The sequence below is a fragment of the Drosophila biarmipes genome, chromosome 3L, assembly GCF_025231255.1.
Source record: "Drosophila biarmipes strain raj3 chromosome 3L, RU_DBia_V1.1, whole genome shotgun sequence".
NCBI classification, from domain to species: domain Eukaryota; kingdom Metazoa; phylum Arthropoda; class Insecta; order Diptera; family Drosophilidae; genus Drosophila; species Drosophila biarmipes.
Window position 1 is genome coordinate 14,878,142 of NC_066613.1, and position 27,186 is coordinate 14,905,327.

General features: G+C 41.2%; 5 protein-coding genes across 9 annotated transcripts; 3 read left to right on the forward strand and 2 right to left on the reverse strand.

Annotated features, from left to right (window-relative positions):
* The first annotated feature begins 1,811 nt into the window (after positions 1 to 1,811).
* On the forward strand, positions 1,812 to 26,799 carry LOC108028218 (uncharacterized). Of its 5 annotated transcripts, none has more exons than XM_017099884.3 (5): positions 1,812 to 1,967; positions 2,026 to 2,172; positions 2,231 to 2,356; positions 2,419 to 2,502; positions 26,790 to 26,799. In XM_017099884.3, exons 1-4 carry the CDS (start codon positions 1,905 to 1,907, stop codon positions 2,494 to 2,496), a joined length of 414 nt encoding a protein of 137 aa, XP_016955373.1. In that variant the 5' UTR covers positions 1,812 to 1,904; the 3' UTR covers positions 2,497 to 2,502; positions 26,790 to 26,799. The 5 variants fall into 5 exon arrangements, 3 of the variants coding, with proteins under 3 accessions (XP_016955373.1, XP_050741891.1, XP_050741892.1); XM_050885934.1 differs by having other exon boundaries at positions 2,071 to 2,172; XM_050885935.1 differs by having other exon boundaries at positions 1,825 to 1,971.
* LOC108028008 (probable G-protein coupled receptor Mth-like 6) lies at positions 14,518 to 16,184 on the forward strand. The gene is given in 6 exon segments (XM_017099637.1): positions 14,518 to 15,000; positions 15,052 to 15,205; positions 15,258 to 15,434; positions 15,495 to 15,746; positions 15,806 to 15,959; positions 16,004 to 16,184. Coding segments are annotated over 6 exon segments (1,401 nt in total).
* On the forward strand, positions 20,202 to 21,819 carry LOC108028213 (probable cytochrome P450 316a1). Its single transcript, XM_017099876.3, has 4 exons — positions 20,202 to 20,358; positions 20,415 to 20,844; positions 20,904 to 21,424; positions 21,491 to 21,819. The coding sequence occupies exons 1-4, from the start codon at positions 20,202 to 20,204 to the stop codon at positions 21,817 to 21,819; spliced, it is 1,437 nt and encodes a 478-aa protein (XP_016955365.1).
* LOC108028720 (cytochrome P450 4d8) lies at positions 21,864 to 25,138 on the reverse strand. The gene is made up of 4 exons (XM_017100678.3): positions 24,559 to 25,138; positions 23,070 to 23,523; positions 22,447 to 23,009; positions 21,864 to 22,381 (listed from the first exon to the last, which is right to left on the reverse strand). Exons 1-4 carry the CDS (start codon positions 24,713 to 24,715, stop codon positions 22,032 to 22,034), a joined length of 1,524 nt encoding a protein of 507 aa, XP_016956167.1. The 5' UTR covers positions 24,716 to 25,138; the 3' UTR covers positions 21,864 to 22,031.
* Positions 25,874 to 27,186, reverse strand: LOC108028719 (carboxypeptidase B). The gene is made up of 2 exons (XM_017100677.3): positions 26,449 to 27,186; positions 25,874 to 26,360 (listed from the first exon to the last, which is right to left on the reverse strand). Exons 1-2 carry the CDS (start codon positions 27,156 to 27,158, stop codon positions 25,919 to 25,921), a joined length of 1,152 nt encoding a protein of 383 aa, XP_016956166.1. The 5' UTR covers positions 27,159 to 27,186; the 3' UTR covers positions 25,874 to 25,918.

Here is a 27,186-nt window from a genome sequence, read left to right on the forward strand (position 1 = left end):
CTGTTGCTGCGGCTGGTTTGAGTGTAAATTGTGGCAAATTATCATTAGCCTGTTTGGGGCCCCAACGAGGGGACTCCAGCAACGACATCTTCAAAAGGTTTTTATGACATCAGCAGCTGTCGTTGACAGATTATTGTGGCGATTATTTAGCAGAGAGGCAGGACACACAGAGCAGATACCAGATCCCAGATACAAGATACAAGACGGCAAACAACAAACGGCACCCAAGGATGGGGGCTTTTGTGCGTTCAACTGGAAATTGTCAACACTGTTGTTGGCATTGCTGGTGGCCGCTTTGTCGTCCCTGCAACTCCGACACATGTGGCAGGACTCCGAGGACCTCCATCCTTTCGCCACTTAGACATCTTGCGGCTTAGCACTTGTAAATAACTAGCAGTACTTGCAAAAGTTGTCACATTTTTATCAACACCACAGACCGAGGAATGGGTTATGATATGACAATTTGGCTGTTCGGATCAACATGGCTTGTTATTCAAACTTATGTATGTACAGTGTACATTGTGTACCTAAGATATGTAGACATTTTTAGACTAAAACTTCGGTCTATGCTCCGTCCTTTTTCTTGCTTTTTTATAATAACTACAAATTCCTGCCTATACCTCCAGTTCTTGGACTCCGATTTTGATGCGGGGTGCCTCTATGAGTTTGTGGTGGAATTCCCTAATGTTCTACATTCAAATGTTTCCCTTAAAAAAGGGTCTAATTTTTAGCCCACTTTAATGTCCCATTTTTCCGTAATTCCATACTTACGGAATAGGAGCCCAAAACTGCCTTTTAAAATTCCATAACTTGGGTAATTTGATTCGGATTTTAAAATGTAATTCCTCTATGAGTTTGTGGTGGAATTCCCTAATAATCTACATTCAAATATTTCTTTTAAACGAGGCTCAAAATTTTGACCCATTTTCATGTTCGATTTTTCCGCATTTCTATTAGATTTCAGAACGAGAACCCAAAACTGCTCTTCAAATTTCCATAACTTGGGTAATTTTATTCGGATTTCGAAGTGTGATTCCTCTATGAGTTTGTGGTGGAATTCCCTAATAATCTACATTCAAATATTTCTTTTAAACGAGGGTCAAAACTTTGACCCATTTTCATGTTCGATTTTTCCGCATTTCTAATAGATTTCAGAATGAGAGCCCAAAACTGCTCTTTAAATTTTCATAACTTGGGTAATTTTATTCTGATTTCGAAGTGTGATACCTTTATGAGTTTGTGGTGGAATTCCCTAATAATCCACATTCAAATATTTCTTTTAAACGAGGCTCAAAGTGTGATAGTGTGATATATCTATGGGCTTGTGGTGGATTTTCCTAGTAATCTACATTCAAATATTTCTTTTAAACGAGGGTCAAAATTTTTACTCATTTTCATGTCCGATTTTTAAGTAATTCCTATGGCTTTTAGAATAGCACCCAAATCTTCACTTCTAGCTTCCATAACTCCAGTTATTGGACTCCGAATTCCCTAATGTTCTACATTTTAATGTTTCCTTTAAATGGGGGTCACTCTTTTAGCCCATTTTCATGTTTAATATTTTGGTTATGGCTTTTAGAATGACCACCCAGTACTGCACTTCTAGATTCCAAAACATCAGTTATCGGACTCTGATTTTGATGCGGCTTCACAGGTTTCACAACCAAAAACTTGCAATTTGTTTAAATCTCTCCGACCAATATAACAAGTATATTTTTTAATGCACACACATTCGCGCAGGAAAAAGTTAATTTCTTATAATATATTTAGTAAATAAGTTATTTTCATTTATTATACATTTATAAGTCAAATTTATGTATCGAAATTTACCAGTTTTTCTTTTATAGCTCTAGACATGAAAATTTTGTCATCACATTTCGGTATTTTGTACAATTTTTACTAGGATGTGCCTTTGCCCACCTATTGTATTCAAGATCGCACTGCTGCTATCAATCGGCACAAACATAGTGAGTGAGTCGGATAACTTGGTGCCTACCAAACAAATTCGCATGACCAACTCCGCAGGCACTTACTAGCATGGAAATGTATAATAATAGCGATTCCAAGCAGGTTATACTAACCGTAAACCTGGTGGCCTGCTTCATTGCGCTTCTTTTCCTGGCCCTGGGTGTTTATGGAGCGATTATGAACCACATCGTAATTATTAAGATGGTACGTCCTGACCACGTTGTACTGAATCATTAACATTCATGGTTGCAGGTGCTTTCAGCTGATGGTCGTTTTGGTGGTGTTCTGTTTGTTTAAGATAGTTATGTGGATAGTGTGTGCGAATCTGTCACCAGCTCTGTCAGATGCCATCATTCACATTTGGTTCATGGTCAACACGGCGGCTTCGGTACTAAAAAGTCGGATATTTAGATGCTCGAGTTCTGTAACTGAGATAACCCTTCTCCGCAGATAGTCTGCACGGTTTTTGTTGTCATATTCTGGATGCGTCTGCATGAGCTCACTCGAGAGTTTCAACTGGGCTATTAGTCGGCGGCAGAATAAAAATATTTCAATAATCTTAAGTATTTCGTTTCGTTAGCTCAAACTAGGTCTTTGTTTTAATGAAAATAATTAAGAACAAAAATGAAAAGAGAAGAATATTTGTTTGCTTTCCCTAAGTAACAAGGTTGTAGTATTTTATCAAACATGAAAATAAATGAAATAAATGTTAGACCTAAAAGAATAACTAGAACTTTTATGCTACTTATGCGCATTGTCTTCGCTTTACCTTTTAACTAATAGAATCACTATGACATGATTTAACTCCCTGCTTAAGCACTTTAATCTGGAACTTCCACCCCGAAAGTGACCTCAAAGTGCTGATGAAGTTGTTGATACCGGCAGGCGTGGCAATTTGTGGGTTGTGTGGGTAATCAAATTACATGCGGAATTATGGACACCCGCAGGACGATAATGGCAGCCAATAAAGATGACAATGACAAGATAAGCGCGGGCGGGAGCGGAGGATGTGACCCCCGGCGGGGTCATCCGTGGGCTCCTTTGCCGCAGCTTTAAATGAAATTTAACGATGCCCACAAATAATGATACTTTGCATTTTAAAACACTTTGCCAGTCAGTCGGTCAGAGGGCACAAGTCGGGGTCCCCGAGTCCGATGCTCATTACACGCATTTCTCGTGACACTTTTATTGGCAATGGAAAACGGCGGAATGGGTGTAAATGCGGAAAAGCGGGTCATTTTATGGCCAGGAACGGATGCCGATAAGGGCATTAAATTTGTTTCAGCCATAAAGTCGCCGGCCACATCCCTCAGCATTCGGCCAATTACGCAAATAAAAGTGCACACCCTCCTGGAGAAAAATGGAACGTGTCAAAGTGCTGCAAAAATGCAGCGGTGTTCAAGGATGTGAAGTGGCTCATTAGAGGTGTGTGTGTGCTGCCCCGAAGGTTCGTTTTTTTCCCCATTTTGGCCGGGAAATTGTGTGGAAAAACGCTCTCTAAACTGGCACTTTTACACAAAATATTCCCAAAGCCGTTAGCTAAAAACAAAGCCCTCTTTTGTGGGGTCTAATTTAAATGCGAACAAAGATATGAATGCTGAAACAGAGATATTTCATTTCTTTTAATTCCCCAACTGGCATAATTAAAGGCGAGGCTGCCTGATCAGCCGCCGGCGATTCTCATCGGATTCTGGCCAGGAATTTCGACTGTCGCCAAGCGTTTCGGGGCCTTAACAGCATGTCGTCGACGTTGTCGTTGTCCTTGTCGTCCGGGCGCATGTCCTGCGGCTGATTAAAATCTATTAGAGTCAAAGAGATGTAAGACACTGCCACGGCGGATGGGGATGAGGATGCTTTTCATGCCAGTGGGTGGCCACTGGCGGGGGGCCACACTTTGGCCAATGACTCGCCATGTAAATGTCGACGGCGACGGCTACGCAATTGAAATGCATGCGGCGGAAACTTCCACTTGTCAGAGAAGGGTATTCAGGGTGTTATGGCTAAATCAAAGGTTTCAAGATCAAGGAAATACCAGAAACATTGTCATAATAATCTTCATTTCAATAAAGGATATGATCTAGCACCTATATTTTATTTATATATATTTAAATTTATAGATACCTAATAAACTAATAAATTGCTTAAAAAAATTAACAATGTATAATCCTTTTGGGGAAAAACTGGGTACCATTTTAAATATTTACATTATAGAATAAAAATCCGTTTTAATTGTCACTTACTCATTATTTTATTGTCAATGATATTAAATACAAAATAAGGGTATTTGATAACCTTTCACTGCTCAAACTTAGTTTCCCCTTACCCAATGTTGTTGTCAAAAGTCGCACACAAAAACTTTGCAGTGCAAAGTTTCAACGGAAATTGTGCAGCTGTTTTGCGTGCGGACTCGCAAGTCTCGTTGGCCTGCCCTTAAATATACTTGTAAAAGCAAATTTGTTGAAATATTCATTTAATGGCTGCCACGCCCTCGATCTGGCCAGCGCCTTCCCCTATCAGCATGTGCCGGGCGGTGCTTTCAGTATGATTTTTCATGATTAAAGCGCGTGCCGGGTGACTTTTTATCGGCCGAAAGACATTTGCCCAACGATGCCGGAGTTCGATAGGAATTTTCTTATAAATTGTCGCCCCCAACAAATGTGTCCGCACCCGGAAGGGGGGGGCAACGAATACCCACACACACGCCTTCGTAATAAAGTGATTTTAAAGGGCACTTTCCCGCACTTTCCTTTCGCCTCGATGGGTATGCGTAAAATTTCCATTTGTGCCAGGCACTCAACTTTATTGAACTTGAAGTGGAGACTGCGATAATGTTTGTCTGATAGAGCGACGGCGGCACATGTGTGCTGCTCTGCTCCGCCCAAGATGTCCTGGCTTTACAATTCATTAAAATTTCATATAAACGGAATGAACAATGGCCAGCGAGCGTAATCCATTTTGCAGCTGCAACCGGGCAGAGAGAGAAAATATTGTCGGTAATCCCAGAAACCAAATAATAATTTAAGATATTAAAAAAAAGAAAAACATATTCAAAAAATAGTAATGGACCCATTGAAAGTATTTTATCAATATATGGTTTTATTCTAATCTGATTCTTTAAAAATTCTTAATTCTTCTAAAAAGATTGTTATTTTAAAATAAGAAAAAATATATTCATAAACTTCACTACTAACTATTTCTATTATAAATTATATAATTTGTAAAATTACTAAAAAAGAAATTGCAAAGTATAATTTATTCTTATACCTGTAAAAGTAAAATAAAAATGTTTGAGTAATATAAAATAATACAATTACCATAAAATTATAAAAAAAAAACTGTAAGAACGGACCCAAAAATATTTAAAAAAAAAAACAAAACAAAAATTCGATAAAATTTGGTTGTTGTGAAAGTATATACTTTATTGTCTCTTATATTACTTTAAGGAGTTATCAATTTGTGTAGCTACAAACATGTTGTTCTGAGTTTTGCAAAGCTTGCTATCAAATTTACTACACTGTATCATAAGATATTTTGAACATAATGCGTATGGTATCCTGATACGTAAATAAATAATAAAGTTTTTATCGTTGAGAATTTTTTTGGTTTTTCCGGTGCACTATTATTAACTGCTAGTTACAAATGCGCCACAATAACGGGTATTAAATGCACTGCGAAAGCGTCAAGTCATAAACAGCTCATCAGTCTTGGGCGGGCGAAATGGGAAAGTAACCCATTCCGCCCGAACGGTAATTATGCGCAACGCGCGACGCCGCTGCGAAAGTTGTGCTATCACAACTCATTGTCTCGCCGGGCAGGAAGTGCAGGAAGTGGCAGCAACAGCAGCCGGCGGCAAAACATGCCACCGAAGGGGGCACGGCGAGTGCCTTTGCCTTTTGACGCTGATAATGCAATTTCCGCCAGCTGGCCCCCTTGTGCCCCGTCCATGGCGTAATTTACAGCCGTGCAATGTTTCATTTTTGTAGCGTCCTTCTGGTGTTCCTTAAAGCCAACTCAGCTGGCTCAGTTGGCCCAGCCAACGGGGCTAGTGGCGGCTATTTATCTACATAAAGTTAATTGAAAACATTCAAATGCCAGGACGGCTGCGTGATGTGTCAACATCTTCTGATGCCGCATAATCCCACTCCGTGCGGCGGAGCCATTCCAGTCACCTATCCCTTAACCACTGCGATGGAAGGGCCAGGTTAGTCGACTGAGGGATACCCTGCTGGAAAATAAAGACTTCTCTCCTGCACTTTTGTACAGATAAAGGCTCTTGAAAATTGAAATTCAATTCTATGAATGAGTTCATAGTGGGTTCCATTCAAAGACTTACACAAATGTTCTATTTCAAATTTAACATAGGGATATATTTTTCTGGTAAACTAAAACAACTTTCTAAAGTCTAGTTTCAGTTCTCAACTTTACAAAAATTCAAAAAATTGTTTGTTTTGACAAAAAAATATCAGAACTTTGCAAACTAATGACCCTGCCTAATGTAAACTTAAAGGCTACCTTTAAAAATACTTACTTATAGGTTACACAATTTATAGAAAATTGTGGTTTCTCCAATGTGCGGCTCAAGCTACCCTCGTAATCCGCGGGTACCGCGTGCAGCTAAAATGAACAATGAAATGAAGGCATTGCGCTTTTTCCCTGTTTTCCTCGCCAGCGTCGTCTTTATTACAAATTGGTTTTGTGCACTCACCACTCGCATGTTTCGTGCGCAATTTGCGCCACCGAAATGAATACGGAGCGAAGGGAAAACTCTCGACAAATGTGCAGAAAAAATAAATTGCAGACCTCGGAAAGGTGAGCGCCAGGGCGGAAACGTGTCCAACTCGCCACGTTAACGAAGTGAAATCGAAAGTTTGACTGCGGTCAACTCTGGGCATTGTCATTGTCTATCGCTTTGCCATAGCACCGTATCCCCGTTCTCGTCCCCCAATTTCAGCTGGTATCTGTATCTCCCCAGCTGACTGTCAGATTGAATGGTTTATGTGTGACACCTTTGACCGGTCACCGAGGTGTTTTTCTGGCGGAGGTTGCCCTCGGCCACACGATATAAATTAAAATGCACCTGCAAGCAGGGGAAACGGTGAGCTTTCCCAAAAATCTCAGATGAAAATGTATTACCAGATGGGAACTGACGAGCAGGAGGGTTCACCAACTAGGGTGGTAGTCCAATGTTCATTAAAAACCTAAAAAATAAACAAATTCTGAGTCTGATATACAAATGTTGTACTATTGTCTTTCTTAATATATTTCTGAATATTAATTTTGTAGCTATTTACTCTTTATTAATATTTTTATTGATCCTATTTTAAAAAAAATATGTATTTTTTAAATAAATAGGATGGTTCTTTACCTCTATGTGCCAGTATATTTATGAAGAATTTAAATTAATATGAGGGCCCTTTGAAAACCTTTCTTCCAAATAAAACCAAACACCAAATTAAGTATTCCCTTCGATTTAAAGAAATCACTTTGCACCAATATCCTACTTTCACACTGACTCAGTTTTCCGAGTGCGATTATGCCGGCTTGGCTTGGCACCGAAAATCCTGTTGCCTGATTTCCGGGTCCTTTTATTTGCCCAGCAGAAGTCACGTGGCATTCATAATTCTTAAAATGGCGCCATCAGAAATTATGTAGCAATGCTAAGTGCACCCAAACAGCTGTCCCCCGCTTTCGCAGGGGTTTCCAGGGGACTCTACGTGACCAGCATTTGGTCTCCCCCGAATGCTGGGATTTTCCCATATTTTTATATAAGCAATGCGAAGGGACAGTGGGTAGCAATGGGGAATTGATTTCGGGTTTTGGCCAAGTGCAAGCTGATTATGGAATTAAAACATATTTCTGCGCGGCGAACTTAAAACTTTAAGTGGCAAAGGTTGTCGCTGCGTGCTCAGTACGTGACATTCTTTTGCTTTCCGAGTTTATCACGTGACAAGTTTTGCAGCTCTGTGCTTATGCCGTCCGCACAGCCATTTTCATTTTCATTGTGCGATGGAAAAATAACTTTTCATGTGTACGAGTGTGTGGGCAAAAGGGAAATGAATAAGCGAACGAAACTACAAAGAAGTTAACTGCAAAAGCGGTCTGCGAAAGTGAACTTGGGTTACAAAGGAGAGCAGATCGCAGGCGTTTTTCGGGGGGCCAGCAAAAACGCAGATAAATAACATTGGATGTGAAAACACAAGGAAAAAGGGAAAAAATAAACAATACGCCTTTTGAAATGCTAAACGTGCCGCACTCCCACACACACACACACTGAGTAGGAAAAGTCTAGAGCCAGGAGCGCTTTTCACACGCTTCACAAGGACGCCTCGCAGGACTCGTGTTCGTGTATTTTTATTAGCACACCCTCACACATCCGTGAGATACTCCGCCATCAGTTTATCTTGTTACTTGCCACCCGCTCGGTGCCGAAAACATTTATCTTGTCGTATTTATTCTGTAGCACATTAATTTCGCTTCGTGTTTCATTTCAAATTGACTTATTTGCATTCGGTTTAATTTGTTCGAACATCAATACCAAGCTAAAAAGAGAAAAATTGACAAAATATGGGGATGTTGCGGCTAACACAGCCACAGGTGTTGCAAGTGTCAGGGTTTTGATTGATGGAAGGCCTAACACGGCGCACAAAATATGGGATTTATTCTTAAAAGTTTGTCGATATGGAGATGGGGATGTAATGATTTTTTGCCTGCCAAAAACAATCTGTTTTAGGGGTTTAATAAGTGAGGAGGGGATTTACTCATGAAGCCTGATTACCACTCTCCTTGATTTCATTAGGCATTCTAAGGAGGAAATCTATAGGCACTTCACAGAAATAAAGATTTTAAGATAGGGGTTTGTTATGAAGCATTTTGGAAATCTCCTTTCTCCAAGAAAATCAGTGGAATTTATATACAAAACTTCAGATATGACAAATTATAAAGAATCAATTCGTAAACTATAACTTGACTAGCCGAACTAAATTAAATCTTCAAACAATAGCCCCAATCATGCGTTTAATGGCCAATGAGGGCGATTCAATTTAAGCCACTTAAATGAATAGATTTTGCCAATGCCCCAGTGGATTGCAAACTTCAACTAACGAATTCAAAAGCCAAATGAAATGATATTAGCCACACGGCCGCAATTCGCTTCATGGACCAGCGAGGACAGACAAAATGCATTTTTCATAAAGCAGACAGCCGTGGAATGGGGCACACATGCCTGGTATTTTCGAGGACTCCGAGGAGGGCGGCGTACTTTCCGGGGGAGTGCTACCTGTAGACTTCTATCGACAGCCAGAGGCTGGGGCAAGTTGGCCAGTTGGCAAATAGAAAATGGGGAAATGGCCGAGAGCGCAAAATGTCAACCGAAATTGCGATTGCGTTAAAACTCTATAAATACGAGAGTAACATGCAACAACGGAGTGCGGCCAAAGGACATGCCGATATGGCAACAACACAATCTAATCCGGTTATTGCATTTGAAATGTGCAACACGCTCTCGCCCCCGGAGGCGTGGCACGCCATCCACGAATTCGCATTAAATTATTTGCCAGGCAATTACTGCCGCCTGACATTGAAGCTGTCGTTCGGTTCGCCTGGCTTATTCATGGGATCACACGAGCACGCCGAGGAGTATCTAGGATTTCGCACCGTAATGCGCTTATCAGGAAGCCGGCAAGCGGCAGCCAACTCTTTCAAATTTTAATGTAATTTAACAGCATATTAAACAGCAGGAGTCTGCGGCCGGAAAACCACAATGGCATAATGCATGTGAGAGTCTGAAGTTGGCTTCGTTTTGGCCCGGGAGTCCTGCAACAGTTGTTGGTGCCGGCCGCAACATTTCAGTGTGGCACACTTGGCAAACTTGCAAATGAAGATAGCAGATGCTTGCACCCAAGGTAGGTACACAGTGGAAATCGTAAAGGCAGTTCATTTATTTTAGATTTGCAAAATCAGATATATGACATTGGATTTCAGGGCTTAAATATAATATAAAGTACATAAATCAGTTGAGATTAGCCCTCCAAGCAGCAGCTTCCTTGGTCTAAAATGCCGCTGTCTTTTAAATAGTTTGGTACAATTCCTGTTCTCTGGGTCCTGAGAAACCTATATACGAATATATCCAAATGTGAGTGCTGCGACACTGAAGACATATATCATATCCGAGGGCTAAACGGTTCCTATAAGTACCCCTAACTCGCTGTTCCAGTCCTCATGACTGGAGAGTGTAGATTCAGGGAGCTTCCGGGAAGCCGGTAAAGAATCATCTGAAGGGAGAACCTTTCATTGGTGTACCACTAATATTCAGGCCGTCGCTGGATCTGGAACAAAAAATATGAAAGAAATATATTTAAAATTAAATCTTTTTTCTCACAATTCTTTACTCTACAAAATGGGCAATCATGAACTCGCAGAATGGCTAATCAATTGCGCGCACATTGAACACAAATCAAATTGCAAACTTGCCGCGTCCAACGATTTTTGCAAAAACTTTTCCTGCTTTTCCCCCTGCCCTGCGACCTTCCATTGGCTCCATCCTCTTCGAGATCAACTTTTGCTCAATTTGATTTTTCAACAAAATAGGAAGAACTTTTCGCCTTTTTACCTGCCCTTTTGTGTGCGTCTACTTGTGCTTGTCGTTAAACAAACTTATCCAATAAAACTTTTGTCAACATTGATTTAAGGCTAAAGAGGGTGCATATTACGGGAAGGTTTGGGTGGGGATTGGAAAATCATTTGACATTTCGTTTGCTTTTACCATAAGTCAAAAAATCTTGAGCCCAAAGAGGTGAAAAAAGTGTTATCAGGTGGTGATTCAGATACTTGGGGAAAAGTTTAACCAGCAAAGTGTGGGATATCAGGTTCGAACATATCTTTAAATGAATAAAGACAAGACGTACTTTTAGAGTAATAAATATTATTATATACGGAAAAAAACGAACCAATAATAACAATATTACGTAAAACAAAACAGAGGTTTTCTATCCAAATTTAAGATCCGTCTCTAAGGAAGATAAAAAAGATTTTCACTTAAAATTATTATATGATTTTTATTGATCTGGGCCTTGAAAACTATTTCCTTTTTGATATAAACTAAAGGTCATTCTCACATGGAATTTAAAACCTTTAATTAAAAATACATTATTCATCCAGGTATTTTTGTTCACCTTTATAGAGTCCCGTAAGACCCGAGATTATTATTTTTCAAGACTTTGTGAACCAGATTCTCCCCTCTATTCAGCACACCTGGTAGTTCCGGAGTAAACACACCCCCTGACCCACTCGCAATGACACCTCCACCCACTACGTACTTAGGATGTGGGCTTAAGTCAGTTTTTGTCTTGTCCTCGAGCAAACAAACGGAAAGTGTTGGCCAGGCCGCATAAGTAGAGCAGTCCGAGGGAAAAGTTTTCCTTGCAACGCGATATGCTGTTGTTCTTGTGGAAATGCATTCACAGTTTGCTGACTGCAGCAGCTTCTCTTTATCCACTTCTACTTAAGACTTTAATAGTTGCAAAAGTTCTCAGCGCGCGCGGTCCTAAGTAGCTCTTCTGCGGGCTGGTGCTTAAAACGACTGTAAAACTGCCAACATAAATCTGGCCACAACATCTTTTATGTTGCCACTAGCCACTGGAAATGCCAGCCACGTAGATTGAAGATTTAAGGAATCGAAAAGCCAAAAGGCAGGGTGGGGAATCTCGGCGAGATTAAAAAGTTCTGCAGACAAGCAACAAATTGACGCGTATCTTTTGCATATTGAATAAAAGTCAAATTGTGTTTGGCATATTAAGCGGGAATCATTCGGCGAAGCCGATGGAAAATCGAAAGCGAGTCCCAGGCCACCCAAAAATGCCCGTCTGGCGGTGAAAAGTGATTTTTCTTGTTGGACTTACGGCTTAGCGACGCAGCAATTTTCCCAGAAGATTCGAAAGTTCTGCCCAATAATTTCGTTTTTCAACTTGACAATGGCACATCAATGCCTTGAGTTTAAAGCGCAGCTAGTTAATCACAAATTGTATAACTTAGTATTAATATCAACGTGAATTAGCCTTATTTCAATGGCTTTTCCCACTGTTTACTGTATTACAATATTTGTGCCACTTTGTCTGGCTTAATTCTATTGACATTTAATTACTCGTATTATTATGGCAACAATCGGGCCATTGAAAATATTTTAAATAAATATTTCTGCTCTCCTCGTTGTAATTCAAGCTTACGCGAATATATGCGAGCCAACGAACTGAGCTGAAACCGCATTATTTTGTCAAATGTTGGGTCTCAACGAGGTGAGTCCATAGAGTTTAGAATACAAAAAAATGTGTTTATAAAAAAGAAAGAAATAATGGTTATTACATTTCTAGCTATATATTTTCCTACTGATAATAATGTTTATAGCATTAGCAGGACTTTTATATATATTTGTTTTTTTTTTTAACTTAAAATGTATATATAATGATGATAAAATCACCCCTCTGCGCATCTGTGTCATTCGCAAGGCCATAAATTCTCCGAATATCCCATATAGACATGCCAAATTTACAAGTGGTCGGTGGCAGCGACGCTAATGAGCCAAACGCAATGCAAATTGATAGCCCTTTTTTGACAGCCACGCCCCCTTTCCGGCTCCGCCCACGCGAACAGTTTGCTGTGGCTTAAGGGATTAGCATCGTTATGCCCACTTTGTTTGTTTATATATGCGCACGGTCGGCGGAAAATGGAATTTCATGTAATTGTTTTTAATTTCCATGCATTTATAATTCAACATTCCCGCGGCCTTATGAAAAGCTCGTTTGGTTATGAGTGTCCTGGGTCCTTGAGTCCTGTCTACTTCAAAGTGTTAATGAGCTGAAGGGAGGCTGCCGTAATTATGCAAATTTTTAATGAGTGTGAAAACGCCGGGCACGGAGCAACAAGTGTTCGCGTCTTGGCCCTCGGCTTCCCCATCCATCTGCCCACTGAAATGGCGGCTAATTCCATTTGACCCAGAAGCCCCTGGCAATCCATTTACACGGCTCCAAATACCTCGTCGCCTCCCGAATCCTTGCCACTGCGCTGGTGCCATCCAACCCACCCAGTTTCCCCTATAATCCTCCTCCGTTGTGAGCGCCCTGAGCCCCGACGAGTGCTGGCATTTGGTCTTTAGATTTATACAGATTTTGTCAAACAAAACATGAATTTGCACTTTTACACACATATGTGAGTGACTGGAAGGGAGAAAGCGGCGAAAGCCGATTTGCTGCCATTCAGCTGGAGCGGACCGCCTGCAGTATGGTTAAGCCCTTAAGACCATGATTCGCATATGGTCGAGGGCTACATTAAAGTGGCACAAAAGTGTAAATGAAATATTTAAAAAAATCATTGAAAAAACTCCAGGTAAATTAAAGGATTACGAAGTGGTTAAAGGAATAAAACTCGTAAGAGTTCATGAGTAATCTTAGGTTCATGTCAGGAAGTTGTAACTTTGAAGGCAACAAATATTAAATTAAAAAACCTCTATAGATAAACTTTTTAATATGGTGACCTTAAATCGATCAAAAATGCATATATAGGTAAAAAAGATCATGACTTCTGATCTAAGCAGCGGGAAAAAAAATCTTTAAAAATCTGATGGATATAAAAAATTATTTCGGACTAAGAAGCATATATGTATAATATACATATATATTAAAGCCAAAAAAAGGAGCCTCGCAGTACTGGAACTTATTACTTTCTCGATCTTGGAGAGTCATTTTCATATAGGGACTAACCCGAGAACTTCCTTCTTCAGGATTTTACTGCACACAGGCTCTTAGATGGCTTTTTATCGGTTCCCCGAATATGCCCGGCAGCTGCCTGAATCCATACTTCCCAGTCAGGTGGGCGGAAATTGCAAATAAACCATATTTATCGGAGCCGTTCAGGCTTCAAATGTGCTACATCTCTACCGTATCGTAGGAGTAGCTTTAGGTTTTTCAGCGAATTACTTTGGCGGCATCAGACGAACAAGAACTGTACGAAACTATTTCAAATTCGGGCGCCTTGCAGACGGAGGAAGCTGTTCCACGGAGAACCGATCTCGACTGACTGCCGATGATCGGTCCTCACAGCGTTGAATGGCTTTTTTCGAGACCAGCTCAAATTCCCCCGAGAGGAATAAAAAATACATTTCAAATATGTGATTAGTATACATAATGGAACCCGAGGGAATTAGTTTTACCCAGAGGGACAACTTGCGCGTACGGAGTTAATTCCTTTTATCAGATGGAGTTTTATAGTGCGCGACATGTTTTTAAGTACGATATTGATCTTGATCTAAGAATAAGTAAAATATTATTTTCAATATTTTTGATTTTTAAATTTTCAGTCAAATTACTAAAATATTTTTTGTAATAATATATTTAAATTCAGGAACACCAAACCTGCTTGTATTTATTTTTAATTTTTTTCTGTTGAGAACCCTTTTTGTCCTTATTGTCGAAACCTCAAATTCTTCGATATCGAAATAAAGCTTTTTAAATGAGTGGATCACATTCGTTGCATTCAGTTGAATATAGCACTTTGCCGAAAATGAATGTACTTCTTAATTTTTTTGAAATACTTCTGTTATCAGTAGTGTTGAACAAATCGAAGGCAGTGATTCCCGACTGCGATTATTTTGACACAGTGGATTTATCGCATATCCCAAAGCTAAATAACTCTTTCAAGTACGAAGACCTTGAAGTTCCTGTCCACCTCACGGGGATCTACAACTTCATGCAACTGGCGGACGGCTCAATAAAGTCGGTTAAGAATCATTTAAGGGGATGTATCTGCAAACTGAGGCCCTGCATTCGATTCTGCTGTCCCCGGAAGCAAATGTTGCCAAATGGCCAGTGTAATGATGGCCTCAAGGAGGAGCTCAAACGGGGCAAACCCTACCTTAATATAACCCTCCAAGACGGATCTGTAAAAACACAGGATCTTCTCACCGACATGATTGTGCTAAGGAATGGGTTTTGGTATTGCGAGAACGTTCTCAAGGTCCTGGGTGATCAATACAAATTGTTTCAGGTTGGTTTTCCTGTTTATCTTCAGTTTCTTTCTCTTATATGACTCCTTCAGAACGGTAGCTTAGGTCTCAACTCGTTTACCAACCGGACTTTAAACAAAGATTGGTACTGCTTATATTCCCCTCAGTTTTCTTCAGGGTTCCAGAACAACTTTTGGGTTCTTGAACATATATGCGTACCAAAATCGATGCCGGCGGTACCCCAAGGTAGGAACGATCTTATTATGAAAAACTTGCAATACTAACTTGAGCCTTGCAGTCGGCTTAGTTTCTATGATAGGCTGTATTCTGACAATAGCAGTTTATTTATATATCGAGAAACTGCGAAATTGCCTCGGCAAATGCTTTATTTGCTACGTATTCTGCAAGTTCATGCAGTTTTTTATTTGGGCAGGAGGTGATTTGAATTAATTGGATAACATTTGCGCTTTAGCAGGTAGGACCGGAACACACGAGTGGAATAATAAGTTATAATAGATATTTTAATCCCGCACAGGTTATATTAACTATTTCTTCGCGGTGGCTTCTCATCTTTGGCTCTCTGTCCTAAGTCATCACATTTGGAAAGGCTTGCAGTCAGTGGATGGCAAGGGACCTCGATATCGTTTCCTGGTTTACTGCGCTTATAGTTGGGGCTCGTCTGCCATCCTAACCGGAGTTACGGTGCTGATGGACTGGGCTTGGGAGGGTAAGCCGGACAAACTGAATTGGATGCCCGGTGTTGGCTTATATCGATGCTGGATAAACAGTGGGTTTCTTGTCTCACTTATATTCAAATTTTAACTATAACTCCTCATTTTCGCGCAGCTTACGACTGGTCTGCGATGATATACCTATATGGACCTATTTTTACCTTGAGTATGTTTAATATAGTCGCGTTTATCCTGACAGTAAAACGCATTTTAAAGGTGAAGAGCAATGTAAAGAAGTTCGCGTGTGTGCAGAAAACTGAACAATATAGGTAAGTGTTTAGGTAAGTTTCCGATATTATATTCTAATTTTCAGTTTCAGTTTTGTATTATACCTGCGACTCTCTGTAATGATGGGGGTGAACGGAATGTCGGAGGTAATAACCTACTTGCTAAATCGGCGCCCTTTTTGGAGACGTATCCTTCGCATAGCCAACTTTTTCCACCTGAGTTTTGGAATAGTGGTATTTGAGCTTTTCATTCTGAAGCGCAGCTAGGTGAGTTTGAACATAATACTCGTACTCGTACTCGTACTTTAATCTCTTCCATATCAGAATTCGAGGTGGAGGATAGGATTTGCCGTCGATCCGAAAACCAGTTGGTAATAAATATTATTTTAAGTTTCAATTTTCATTAAAGACTTCAATACAATACAAAAATGTGCTCGTTTATGGTAACTGGCTTTTTCAATTAGTCCTTGCCTTGCACATGGACCTCGAATCCCTCCTCCCGTACCGCAACTCACGGCTGGTGTCCGAATGCAAATGCAGATTTTTAAGCCTGGCGGCAGCTTCTGAGCCAACAGATTGTAAACAAATAAATGAAACAGTGGCCAGCGGCCAGATTCCAGGATGAAATTCTTTCAACACGTTATTTCACATGCACTTTGTCTCTCTTTTGAGCCACGTGAAGTTCAGTCTGCCGAACTGAAACCTTTTTCGCACTTAAGTGGTTAAATTGGCTGTGATAAATTGTTGCCGAGTCAAAGTTGTTGGCGCTGCGGGGCACCTCAAGTCACATGTGGCGGGTGGGGCGAGTGGGTGGTGCGTGGCTTTTGTGGGCGGAAAGTGCGTGATAACTCCGCAAGGACACCAACGTGAGAGGCTGACACTCTCTCATCTGCTTATTCATTGAGTGCCTGCCGCTGACAGTAATCATAACGCAGTCATCAGCCGTAATATTACTGCCGCCTGACATATGACATCTGGGAAACGGAAAATGGGGGACTGGGGACCAAGAAAAAGGAAGGCGGACTATTAATATGCCAGTATGTGGGGGCTTCTACACAGCAAGAAAAATCACATCATTTTAGTTTTTATCAAAATAATGAAGCATAGGCATAAAAAGATTAAAAATTGACATGAAAAGGTGTAGCATGTTAATATATAAACATAGCAAAATTTGTAATCAAATTAGTTTAATGTATTTTAATATCTAAATTATAAACAATTTGTGTTATGATTTTAATTTGATTCTTAATTTAATTTTTTCTTAATTTTTAGGTATTTTTTCTGTGTGCACTAATAGTACTATTATAATCCAAGCCCCAGCTTATAATGGGTGGTGCCTAATGGGTGGCGGTTAATGGGGTGGTGGTTAAAAGGTGATGGTTAAGAGGTGGGATAACTGCTGGCTAGTGGGCGGAGGCCGTGCCTGAGACTGATGGAAACCTTTTAGCTGCAGTAGCCAAATTAAATGTCTAGCCAAGTGTAGTTTCTTTTGATTAGGATTTATTCCACCTTCAAGTTTCCAAAAATATTTACACAGTCAGCTGAGCCAGTAAGCAAATTTTCACGCTTATCGCAAAAGTCACTTCAGGCAATCTTGATGTGCATATCATTTTTATGGGCAATTCATGCAAAATGCTTCCCGTGGCCAACAACGCCAAGAGAAGCTACACTGACTCAGAGGAATTCGGCAACAAATGTCCTTAGCTTATACGCCTTTTTAATACCCTGATTAAAGCTTCTAATAATCATTTTAATAAATATTTTAAATTTTGCAAAGTTGTATAAGTTTATTTTATATTTCGAAATATCAAAATAAAACGCTACAAAATAGTATATTTTATTATAAAACAATGTTAAATTTCCTGGCCAAAGTGGATTATTGCTTTCTTCATGTTCTATTGTCAACTGTCCTTTTAAACAAAATCCTCAACTTGCTGTTCTAGTTGGTTTCCATGTATGTTTGGGCCTCGTCTCTTCCTTTAACTTGCCGACTGCCTTTACTATTTATAGAAAAATGCACACTGCATCTCAAAAGTATAATGTTTTTAACAATTGGAAATGGCTACAAATAGATTGGCTTGAGTTAAAGTTTTTAAATAAAGTTTTTTTTTTTTAATTTATTTATACATTTTACAAATGTATCATAGTTGAAACAAATCTTTTATAATAATAAGATCTTTAATAATACTGTCAATGATGAAACGCACTGTAACCATGTGTACCTATGCATCTAACTATCTTTCGTTTTTTGTGGACTTGTATCTGTTGTCGAGGCAAACAATGGGAATGCAAATTGTTGCAATGTCTTTGTTTTAATTTTTTTTCGCAGGAGCGCATATTCGGCAGGCCTGTGAAAGGATTTGTATCCTGCCGCCGGTTGTCGGTCTCCAGTTCTGCATTTTTTCTTTTTGTTTGTTGTTCTGGCTGTTTTCTGTTTTTGCGTAACACTCGGACTGTTGGCTTTGTAGTGCGCTTACTTTTCATTGTCACCGGCGACGCTGTCATCAAACTTTTTGTACATTTGCATACGCGAGACGAGGTGGTGTTGGACTCTTGGTCACGTGGCCGCTGGTCCTTGGACTGTGGCCACTGGCCATTGCACTCGACGCCGTGCGGCGAGTCCTTGCAGAGAGTCCTTCAGTCGTGACATTGACGTATGAATGCCTGAGTACCTGGGCCTGGGCCTCATAAATACATTCGCACACCACGGCCAACTGGGGAAGTGCGGAACTTGGGAGTGCTTCCAGCCGGGTTCAACGGCCCACAAAATCCCCAATAAGACTGGCTTCATTAGCCGCCATTAGCCGGCTCTGTCTTCGTTTGCCTCAATGTGAAATTGTGCAGAAAAATACCGGGGCAAACGGCAAAAAACGAAGCTGGACACATGGCCCTCTGGCTTTTGCCTCTCAAATGCGTGCGGAGTGTCATTAAAGTTTCATCAACGCCGCAAAATGAAAATGGAACACAACAAACTCCGCTCGGTTTCAAGGAACACCCCAGCTTGAGTTTTCCAACTCCCCGAGGGCAAGGATATGTACGAGATACAAGGGATATCAAAGGGGGTTTTCCAGGGGCAGTCGGTGGGGGCGGAGGGCCTGCTGATATTGTCATTACATGCTTGGGGGATATTTCTGTGGCGTAACCAAGGCAAATGTACTTTTGACAGTCCAACTGCTCAAACTGCTGGAACTCTCGAGCTGAAACCCAAAAGGGTTGACCCACCCTCGCCGGTGACCCCGGCAACCGCAATGGACAAAAGACAAAAGATTTGTTTGCTCGCCGGGACAACAGCTGCTGATGCCCCCAGGTCGTTCGTCCTTAGTCCTTCGTCCCTCACCCAATTGCCCTAAATTGGTTTGTTTAATAGTTTCGCAATCTTGTCCCCGGTTCAGCAGCAATAAATGTTGGGTAAGTATTTAAATATTTATCAGTTAAAATCTCATATGGGAATTTTGTATCCCATAAGATGACACACTTATCTATGGCATCTCATCCCTCACTGGGTATTGGTAATTTTCGTCTTGGCCAATCAAGTTGCCTTTTTAACGCTTAGAATACAAGTTAAGATACGTTCGTATTTTTCCTTAGTTAGATTAGGACTAAGAACATTGGCATTCTATATATAGACTAGAGAAATGCAAACGGTGATTAAATAAATTTCTTTAACATCTTTCAACATTTATTTATCACTAAAATATAAGCAGCTTCAAACATGAATTTTTATTCTAGCTACATGTTGCCAAGCCCTCTAGCAACATTTTGTGGAACTCAAGAGGCAAATAATGAAAGCAACATTTTAAAAAATTATTAATAAATTGTTTTTTGTAAAAACTGTTTACAAAATAATAATTATTTTTCATTGGAACCAACTGTAAATTATGTAAGTAGAATAAATCTAATTAATACCAAGTCAAGAATAAAAGCTTGATATAATATCATTATACCAACAAATTTTAGAGGGATCTTGAAACTAAAAAACAAGAAACTTAAAAATATAATACATTATAAGTTAAATATAATATGGTTTAAAATTGGTTAAAACCCTTTACTTTTGTAGTTTGCAATGCAGAAGAGCTATAACTATAATAGGTAGTAGACTTATTCTAACTTTTCCGGAGATGTAACTATCGCTTGGTTTATTTTCTGCCAAACAGGGGGTCTTGACATCGATAAGATTAATGGAATTTAAGGCTCCCATGAGATTAGCACTGCCCCTCGAACGGTCATATAGATGCAGGCGATTGCGATAACACAAGAGGGCGATGTTTTGGCTCAGTCGGAACCATGATCTTGACCACCACCTTCGTGTGCTTCTGCCTGGCCTCCGCCTTCAACTATTTCAGGACGCGTCGCCAGAGGTTGCTGATCAGGAATCTCAAAGGACCCTTCACCTGGCCACTAATGGGGGCAATGCACAAGCTGCTCTTCCTGAAGCCAAAAAGTTTGTGATATTATAAAGTTAAACTAAAAAAGGCGATTTCTAACTAATTTTGAAAGATTTCTTTCAGCGCAGCACAGAATACCTGACCAAATATGGTTCCTTGAGCCGCTGTTGGGTCTTCCATCGCCTTTTCATTCCACTGGCGGACATGGAGCTCAGCAGACAGCTTCTGGAAAGCGAAACGCACCTGGAAACAGGCTACGAGCTGATGAAGGATTGGCTGGAAGGAGGTGTCCTCATGTGTCAGTCAGATCAGTGGCACAAGCGACACAATCTATTCAGCGGACTTTTTGACAAGGGAAACTTGGAACAGTTGATGGAGCTATGTCGCCAGCAGGCGGAGCAACTGCATCAAAAGTTGTTGGAACGGGCAGACCGAAAAGTCTTTGATGTCTGGGAAGTTGTAGCTCCTAATGTGTTGGAACTTATGGTTATGATCACCTGCGGTGCGAGACCCAGTCAGGAATATTCCACGAACCTCAGAGAGTAAGTATCTAAAGAAACCTTCTCATAAGTTACTAGTGAACAACTATTATCTTTTCCAGATTATCGGAGCTCTATACAAAACGTTTTCTGAGCCTGCAGTCCGCCAACAGATTCAACTATTGGCTCAGCTCTCCTTTTATGAGAAGGCGCCAGAATCGCTTTATAAAAAGGCTGAACGAGGAACATGAAGATATAATGGCCAGTCATAGAAAACAGCAGCAACTGAAGATTGGCGATTTTAAATCACTTCCTCAGAAGTATCATGAATCCCTTCTGGACGTCCTCCTAGAATCTGAAGATCCTCTTCTTACACCTGAGGAAATCTGTGGGGAACTGAATACCTGTAATTACTTGGGCTACCTGTTGTGCAGCTCAGCACTCTGTTTCACCATCGTGACAATTGCTAGAAGTCCGTCGGTGCAACAAAGGTGTTTGGAGGAGTTAAAACTAGCTCAAATTAAGGATCAAGCTTGGGACTTGGAAAACCTTCCTTATCTAGAAGCTGTTCTGCAGGAAACTATGAGATTATATCCGCCACAAGTGATAGTTGGCCGCCAGCTGCAGAAAGATTTCCCCTACAGTGCGTATGAGTGGTATTCTTATTTGTTTTCTAGAAAAACCTAAATCATAATTTAACTTTCCTCAGCTCACAGTATCGTTGGAGATGGAGTTCTACCCTTTGGATCTGAGATCTATATAAATCTCTATGAACTGCAGCGTAATGGAAATCGCTATCCGAAAGCCGACCTCTTTGAAGCTGAGCGATTTTTAGACAATCCTCCGGAACTCCTGAGTTATAGTCTAGGACCCCGATGCTGTCCAGCTAGAAGATTTAGTATAAAGCTACTAAAAACTCTGCTGGCTCCAATTCTAACCCGCTTTGAACTATTACCCTATGGCGATGAGATGCGTTTGGACTTGCGACTGATTTTAGGATCATCCAATGGTTTTCAGGTGGCCCTAAAGCCAAGATAGAAATGTCGGATGATCTCCTTATCCCAAAAAATATATAGTTATCCTTTAAAGAGAAAAGAATCTTACTTTTATTCTGCTGGTAAAAGGCAAACATTTTATGTTCGATAGTCTCTAGTTCTTAAGATAATACTCAAAGATACGACTTGTAAAATATTGGTATCTGTAGTAGTCTAGTCAGTAGATGTTTTATATTAAAATCCCTGCCTCAGAGCTTATGTGTTACTGCGCTTCCGCATTCCCAGCTGAAAGCCCGTGTCCGATCGCAGGACAATGTTCACGACGCACTCCACCCTCTGACCCATGGGCAGGAGTTCGTACTCCCTCACAATCTTGGCCAGCATCATCTTCATCTCCAGCTGGGCAAACTTCTGACCTATGCAATTCCTGGGACCGGCACTGAAAGGTAACATTTTGAAGGGAGCCACGCGAGTTCCGTCTTCGTGTCGCTCCGGAATAAACTCATCCGGTTCGGAGAAGGTCTCTGCTTGTCGATGGACTCCAAAGATTCCGATCAAGATCTCTGAGCCCGCTGGAATTATTCCATCGCCGTACACAGAATTCGCTGAGAGAAGAAAGTCATTAGATATTACAGATAGTAATGAGATAAGTATTTCTATGGACACCCACTGTACTTAAAATCAGTCTGCAGTTTGCGGCCCACGATGGGCACGGGTGGATACATCCTCAGGGACTCCTTGATGACGCACTCCATGTACTTCAGCTCTCCGAGATCCCGAATGCTGACTGGTCGGCTGCGATCGGTGCCCAGCACCCGAAGGATCTCCTCCAGCATCTTTTCCTGCACTTTCGGGTGCCTCGAAAGCTCGTGCAGGCAGAAGGACAAGGCACTTGTGGTGGTATCGTGACCCTCAAACATGAAGGTGTCCACCTCTTCGCGGATCTCATCGTTGTTCAAAGGTCGGCCATCAACAGTGGCCATCAGCAGGACATCCAGTAGGGCCATACGCCTCTTAGAGCCCACTTCCTCATCGGCGGTGTCCATCAACCTGGATTGCTTCTGCTGATCCTCCAAGGCCCGACGACGCTGCTCGATCACCTTGATGGTGAAGTCCTGCATTGTGCGGATGAGCTGCGTCTGTCGCCACTTCAGGTGAGGATGGGTGAGCGTGAAGAGCAGCTCCACTTGCAAATAAACCGACATGAATCGCCAGCTCAACAGGGCTGTGCACCTAAGGTAAGTAAGTCTTATTATAATTTTCTAAAATATTTTTAAAGTATTTGGTTCTCACTCTTTCACAGCCTCTGCATAGGGCGTGCTCTCGTTGGCCTGGGCATATATCTTAGTGCCCATGGCTGTTTCTGCTATAATATCCAAGGCGGCTGCGCAAATGTTCCGGTAAACATCGAAGGTCTCGCCATTGGCCTTCTGCGCCAGCCTTTGCACACAAATGTTGGACTGCTGATCGAAGACCTCAACGAACTGCTCGAGGATCGAGAAGTGGAACGTGGGAGTGATGATCTTGCGGCGCTGATGCCACACCTTGCCATCGCTGAGGAGGAGTCCGTTTCCCAGCCACTGACCGAGCACCTTGTACACCGGATGCTTCACCAGGTGCTCCTGGCTGCTCAGCAGCTGCTCATTGAGCTCCGCATCGCTACTCATGATCAGCAGGCGATTGAACACCCAGACCCGCTGGAGGTGACCATAATGGGTCACGTACTGCCGACCCAACTTCAGGAATGCTAAAGTTAGAAATATTTTAATAAGTATTTTTATAAGCTAAATAATAAATATTAAATAATAAAAAATTTACAATAATTAAACAAATTGTGTTTTTTTTCTCTCACTGTTTGTTCGCTTTGATAGGAGTTATATTCATTTTATGGTCAGTGGCCATTCATAAATGCTTCAGCGATAATGCAGTAGATTTCAAAGTAATCTGCCTCGAATGTTTGTTCAACAAAAAAAAAGTATAATTAGCTCAAGATAAGGGTATCTTTTTTGCATATTGCCTACTGTACGGCTTTAGCCGTACTAAATTTAGTATGATGATACCAATAAAATATGTTGATAATATTTAAGCGACTCAAAGCTTACCGATTATAGACCTTTTCAGGTTATAACTCTCGCTTTACAAAGCATTCTTAGTTCTACTCGTATATTAGTCTGTAGATTATTCTGTTTTATTTGAAATCCGGTTAGACTAGAACGGGTCGACTTTTTTTAAAGTATTATGTAGCACGATTGGCATTGCACAATTTGAAATCTCAGATCATTTCTCGCTTTACAACCTATAAAAAAATGTTTTTTTATCAGTAGTGTAAAAACAGAAGTGGTCACGAACAGCATTCAAGTTGTGAGAGATAAAATAATTAAATGGTTAAAAACATTTACATAACATTAGATTAAAAGTAATAAGGCAACCTAATTAAAAAAATTAGAGATATTAATTATTACATAAAGTAATATTAAATTGAATCAACAAAAATTAAGATATACAAAGTGAACTAAAACCATAATAATGAAAGTTAAATTAGGCCCTATGCTTACATAGTTAGATACAAAGCTTGTCTTGCCACTTGCGTGCAGATTGTCTAAATACGTTCTGATTGATCTGTGTGACTAAAACATATATATATATATATATATATATATATACATATATATGATATTATAGGGTACTATTAATAACAGCATTATTTTATTTGTTAAATTTTTGTAATATTTTTTTTTTTGAAATGGTAAAACTTATAATTTTTTGTTTACTAGTGACTTACTCTTAGGGTTCATGCGCAGCATGAGTTGGAGGGCTCCGATGAGCGGCGGACACACGGGACCCGGCAGATTGGCCACCTTCCGGCGGCGATCGGCCTGGCCCAGATGGATGATCCAGCCCGCCGCGAGGAGCAGCACAACCAGCAGAAGCCACAGCATTTCGCACTCTGAATCGCCGATTACTCCGGCACAGCCGATCCGAGCGATCCGGGAGCGGCGTACTCACGAGTAAATCTAATCGGCCCCGGATTCAAATGTAATACAAAGTGCATGCGATACTTTAGAGCGATAGCTGCGCTAATCTGAATAGAATATTTATAGCCAGCAAAAGTGGGTTTATGAAGTACTTGTATTCCTACTAATTATTCCCAGCCCATGGGCAAGATAACGAGGTGCCCTGCAGGCGATTGACATTCGGCCGCGGGTCATGAACATTGTTTTTTCTTGTTTTTTAAGTAATTTCCGTTAGAGACATTGGTGCGGAAATTAAAACATTTGACCCAACTCCCGCGCACAAAGTGCCCGAATGGATGGGCTAGATGGAAAGATAGATGGCTGGACGACTCGTCAGCTGGCCAAGGGATGGCCTCGAAAAAACTAATTAACACCGACTTCCTGGGCCAGGCAACTTTGACTTTGCAATGGCATTTTATTATTTTAAATACTCACAGTATCCCCGGCAGGACGAGTGCCGGCTTGCAGACGAAAAGTGTTTTTAATTGTAGAGCGAATATGGATTTTCAATTTTCACAATGACTTTTATAAATAAAATGCTTGGATATGCACATCTCGCCTTTCGCGGCTCGTCGTTCGTTGCACAGAAAGATTTTCCGCATTAATTTTGCATATTAAAAATGCAATTTGTTGCGTTAATTGCAGCATGTGAAATGTATCGGACAATGCGAGTGATATGCGGGTTCCCCAGCCCCGAAAACGCGAAAAGCCCTGCCCTTTTCCGCGCCAGCGGAGCAGCCAAGTCACGTTGATAGCGAGTGCAAATAAGCGGACAACGAGGCGTATGCGTAACGCCAGGCACCGGGTGATAAACGAGTGGGTGGTGCAGGGGGCTTCCACCGCCCATCGCAGGATATTAAAATCCTTTAAAGGCTGCCAGAGAGAAGCCGATGTTGTGCAAGGCCCGAGAATGAAGAAGGCAACTACAAGTGCGTATGGCAAATATTTACAAATGAAATGCGTGCTCTTTAAACTTTTGGCATAATCAAGAAAACAGTGCATGATAAGAATATCAACACTTTGAAATTATTACAATATATAACGACTAAACCATATTCATAAAGTAGAGTGAGAAGAAAGGTCTTTCATTCAATAATACAAAAATACTGAGTATTTTATTTAAGACACTCAGATTAAAATATTATTGGTGACATATAAGAAAAAGAAAGTAACAGTTCCTGTTATGTAATTAAATCCCCAATTCCGCGCAGCTCCATTTCCGGAAAGTTGGTGTTTAGTGTAATAAACCGATCTGGAGGGTGGATACTTCTCAACGGCCTTCTCGGCCAGTGCTCGAATTCCTGTCCACGACTCTTCAGCAAGGTGGCGAATATCACTGGCAGGTGGGAAGAACTTGTACTCCACATGATCCCGACCCGTTCCCGACATCTCGAAGACGAGGGACAGCGGGAAACCCGCGTAAAACGCGTAGTCTAGGCTGGTGCCGCCAAAGGTACCGCCGTACTCAGTGGCCTGCTTTGGCTTTATAATAGTACCCGTACTTCGAAGTATCTTATCAGCAGCGAACCTGGCGATTTCATCGTGCTCCTCATTATTAGGCACTGGAGAACTGATTTAATATTTTTGATGTTTATAAATATATAAAAATATAATTGCAACCATATTTTAGTTTATGAAATTACACAATATTATCTCACCTATCGTACACCCAGGGATAGAAAATAGATCGATTGGCCGTGTGCAGCGAGAGATACATGATAGCGCGTCTGTCCTCCACCAGTTTGAGCATTATGTCACGCACTGTGCGGGCCTCCACCTCGGAGAAAGGTGCACTACCCGCGTAATTCTCATCACACGGATCCAATAGCTCCGGAAAACCCACTCCCCAACCCACTTCAAAGTTTCGATTGAGATTGGTGCCGAAACAGGCGCCACCATTCGGAGTCCTCGTGTTTCTCCAATATTTCTCTGTATTGCGGGAGTACTCGTAGCCATCCGGATTTGCCAGAGGCATAATGTGCCAATCGTAATCGGCCAGGAGATCGGAATTCTCCTCGAACTCGATCACCAGCTTATGGATGGCAAGGAGGGCTGCGGCGGGAGTCATCCACTCGCGGGAGTGCAGAGCGGCATCCATGAATATCACCCTTTTGCCCGGCCTTCCGTCGCCGTTCGTTATCATGGCGACTTTCAGGGCACGACCCTCGTAAGTTCGGCCCACATCCTTTAGGGTAACCCGATCTCCGTAGGACATGGCCAGCTGATCCAGGTACTGCATCACTTCCTTGTAGCCGAGGTAGTACGTCAGTCGGAGTTGTGGGGGAAGCCGACGGCGGATGTCTTTCGCCTCCGCCAATGGATTCACAATCGCCACGAGCGCGGTGATCGCGCACAGCACTCGCCACATCTTTCCTCGGACGGAACGAATAGCGCAC

Excerpts from the sequence above, each read along its gene's own strand:
- LOC108028218 (XM_017099884.3), top strand. The coding sequence starts at position 1,905 with ATGTGCCTTTGCCCACCTATTGTATTCAAGATCGCACTGCTGCTATCA. Across the intron at positions 2,173-2,230 it reads ACATCGTAATTATTAAGATG|CTGATGGTCGTTTTGGTGGT; the intron begins GTACGTCCTGAC and ends AGGTGCTTTCAG. Across the intron at positions 2,357-2,418 it reads TGGTCAACACGGCGGCTTCG|ATAGTCTGCACGGTTTTTGT; the intron begins GTACTAAAAAGT and ends CCTTCTCCGCAG.
- LOC108028213 (XM_017099876.3), top strand. The coding sequence starts at position 20,202 with ATGATCTTGACCACCACCTTCGTGTGCTTCTGCCTGGCCTCCGCCTTC. Across the intron at positions 20,359-20,414 it reads GCTCTTCCTGAAGCCAAAAA|ATTTCTTTCAGCGCAGCACA; the intron begins GTTTGTGATATT and ends TAATTTTGAAAG. Across the intron at positions 21,425-21,490 it reads GCAGAAAGATTTCCCCTACA|CTCACAGTATCGTTGGAGAT; the intron begins GTGCGTATGAGT and ends AACTTTCCTCAG.
- LOC108028720 (XM_017100678.3), bottom strand. The coding sequence starts at position 24,715 with ATGCTGTGGCTTCTGCTGGTTGTGCTGCTCCTCGCGGCGGGCTGGATC. Across the intron at positions 23,524-24,558 it reads GCTGCGCATGAACCCTAAGA|CATTCCTGAAGTTGGGTCGG; the intron begins GTAAGTCACTAG and ends TTCTAACTTTAG. Across the intron at positions 23,010-23,069 it reads TATGCAGAGGCTGTGAAAGA|GTGCACAGCCCTGTTGAGCT; the intron begins GTGAGAACCAAA and ends TACTTACCTTAG.
- LOC108028719 (XM_017100677.3), bottom strand. The coding sequence starts at position 27,158 with ATGTGGCGAGTGCTGTGCGCGATCACCGCGCTCGTGGCGATTGTGAAT. Across the intron at positions 26,361-26,448 it reads TATCCCTGGGTGTACGATAG|TTCTCCAGTGCCTAATAATG; the intron begins GTGAGATAATAT and ends ATATTAAATCAG.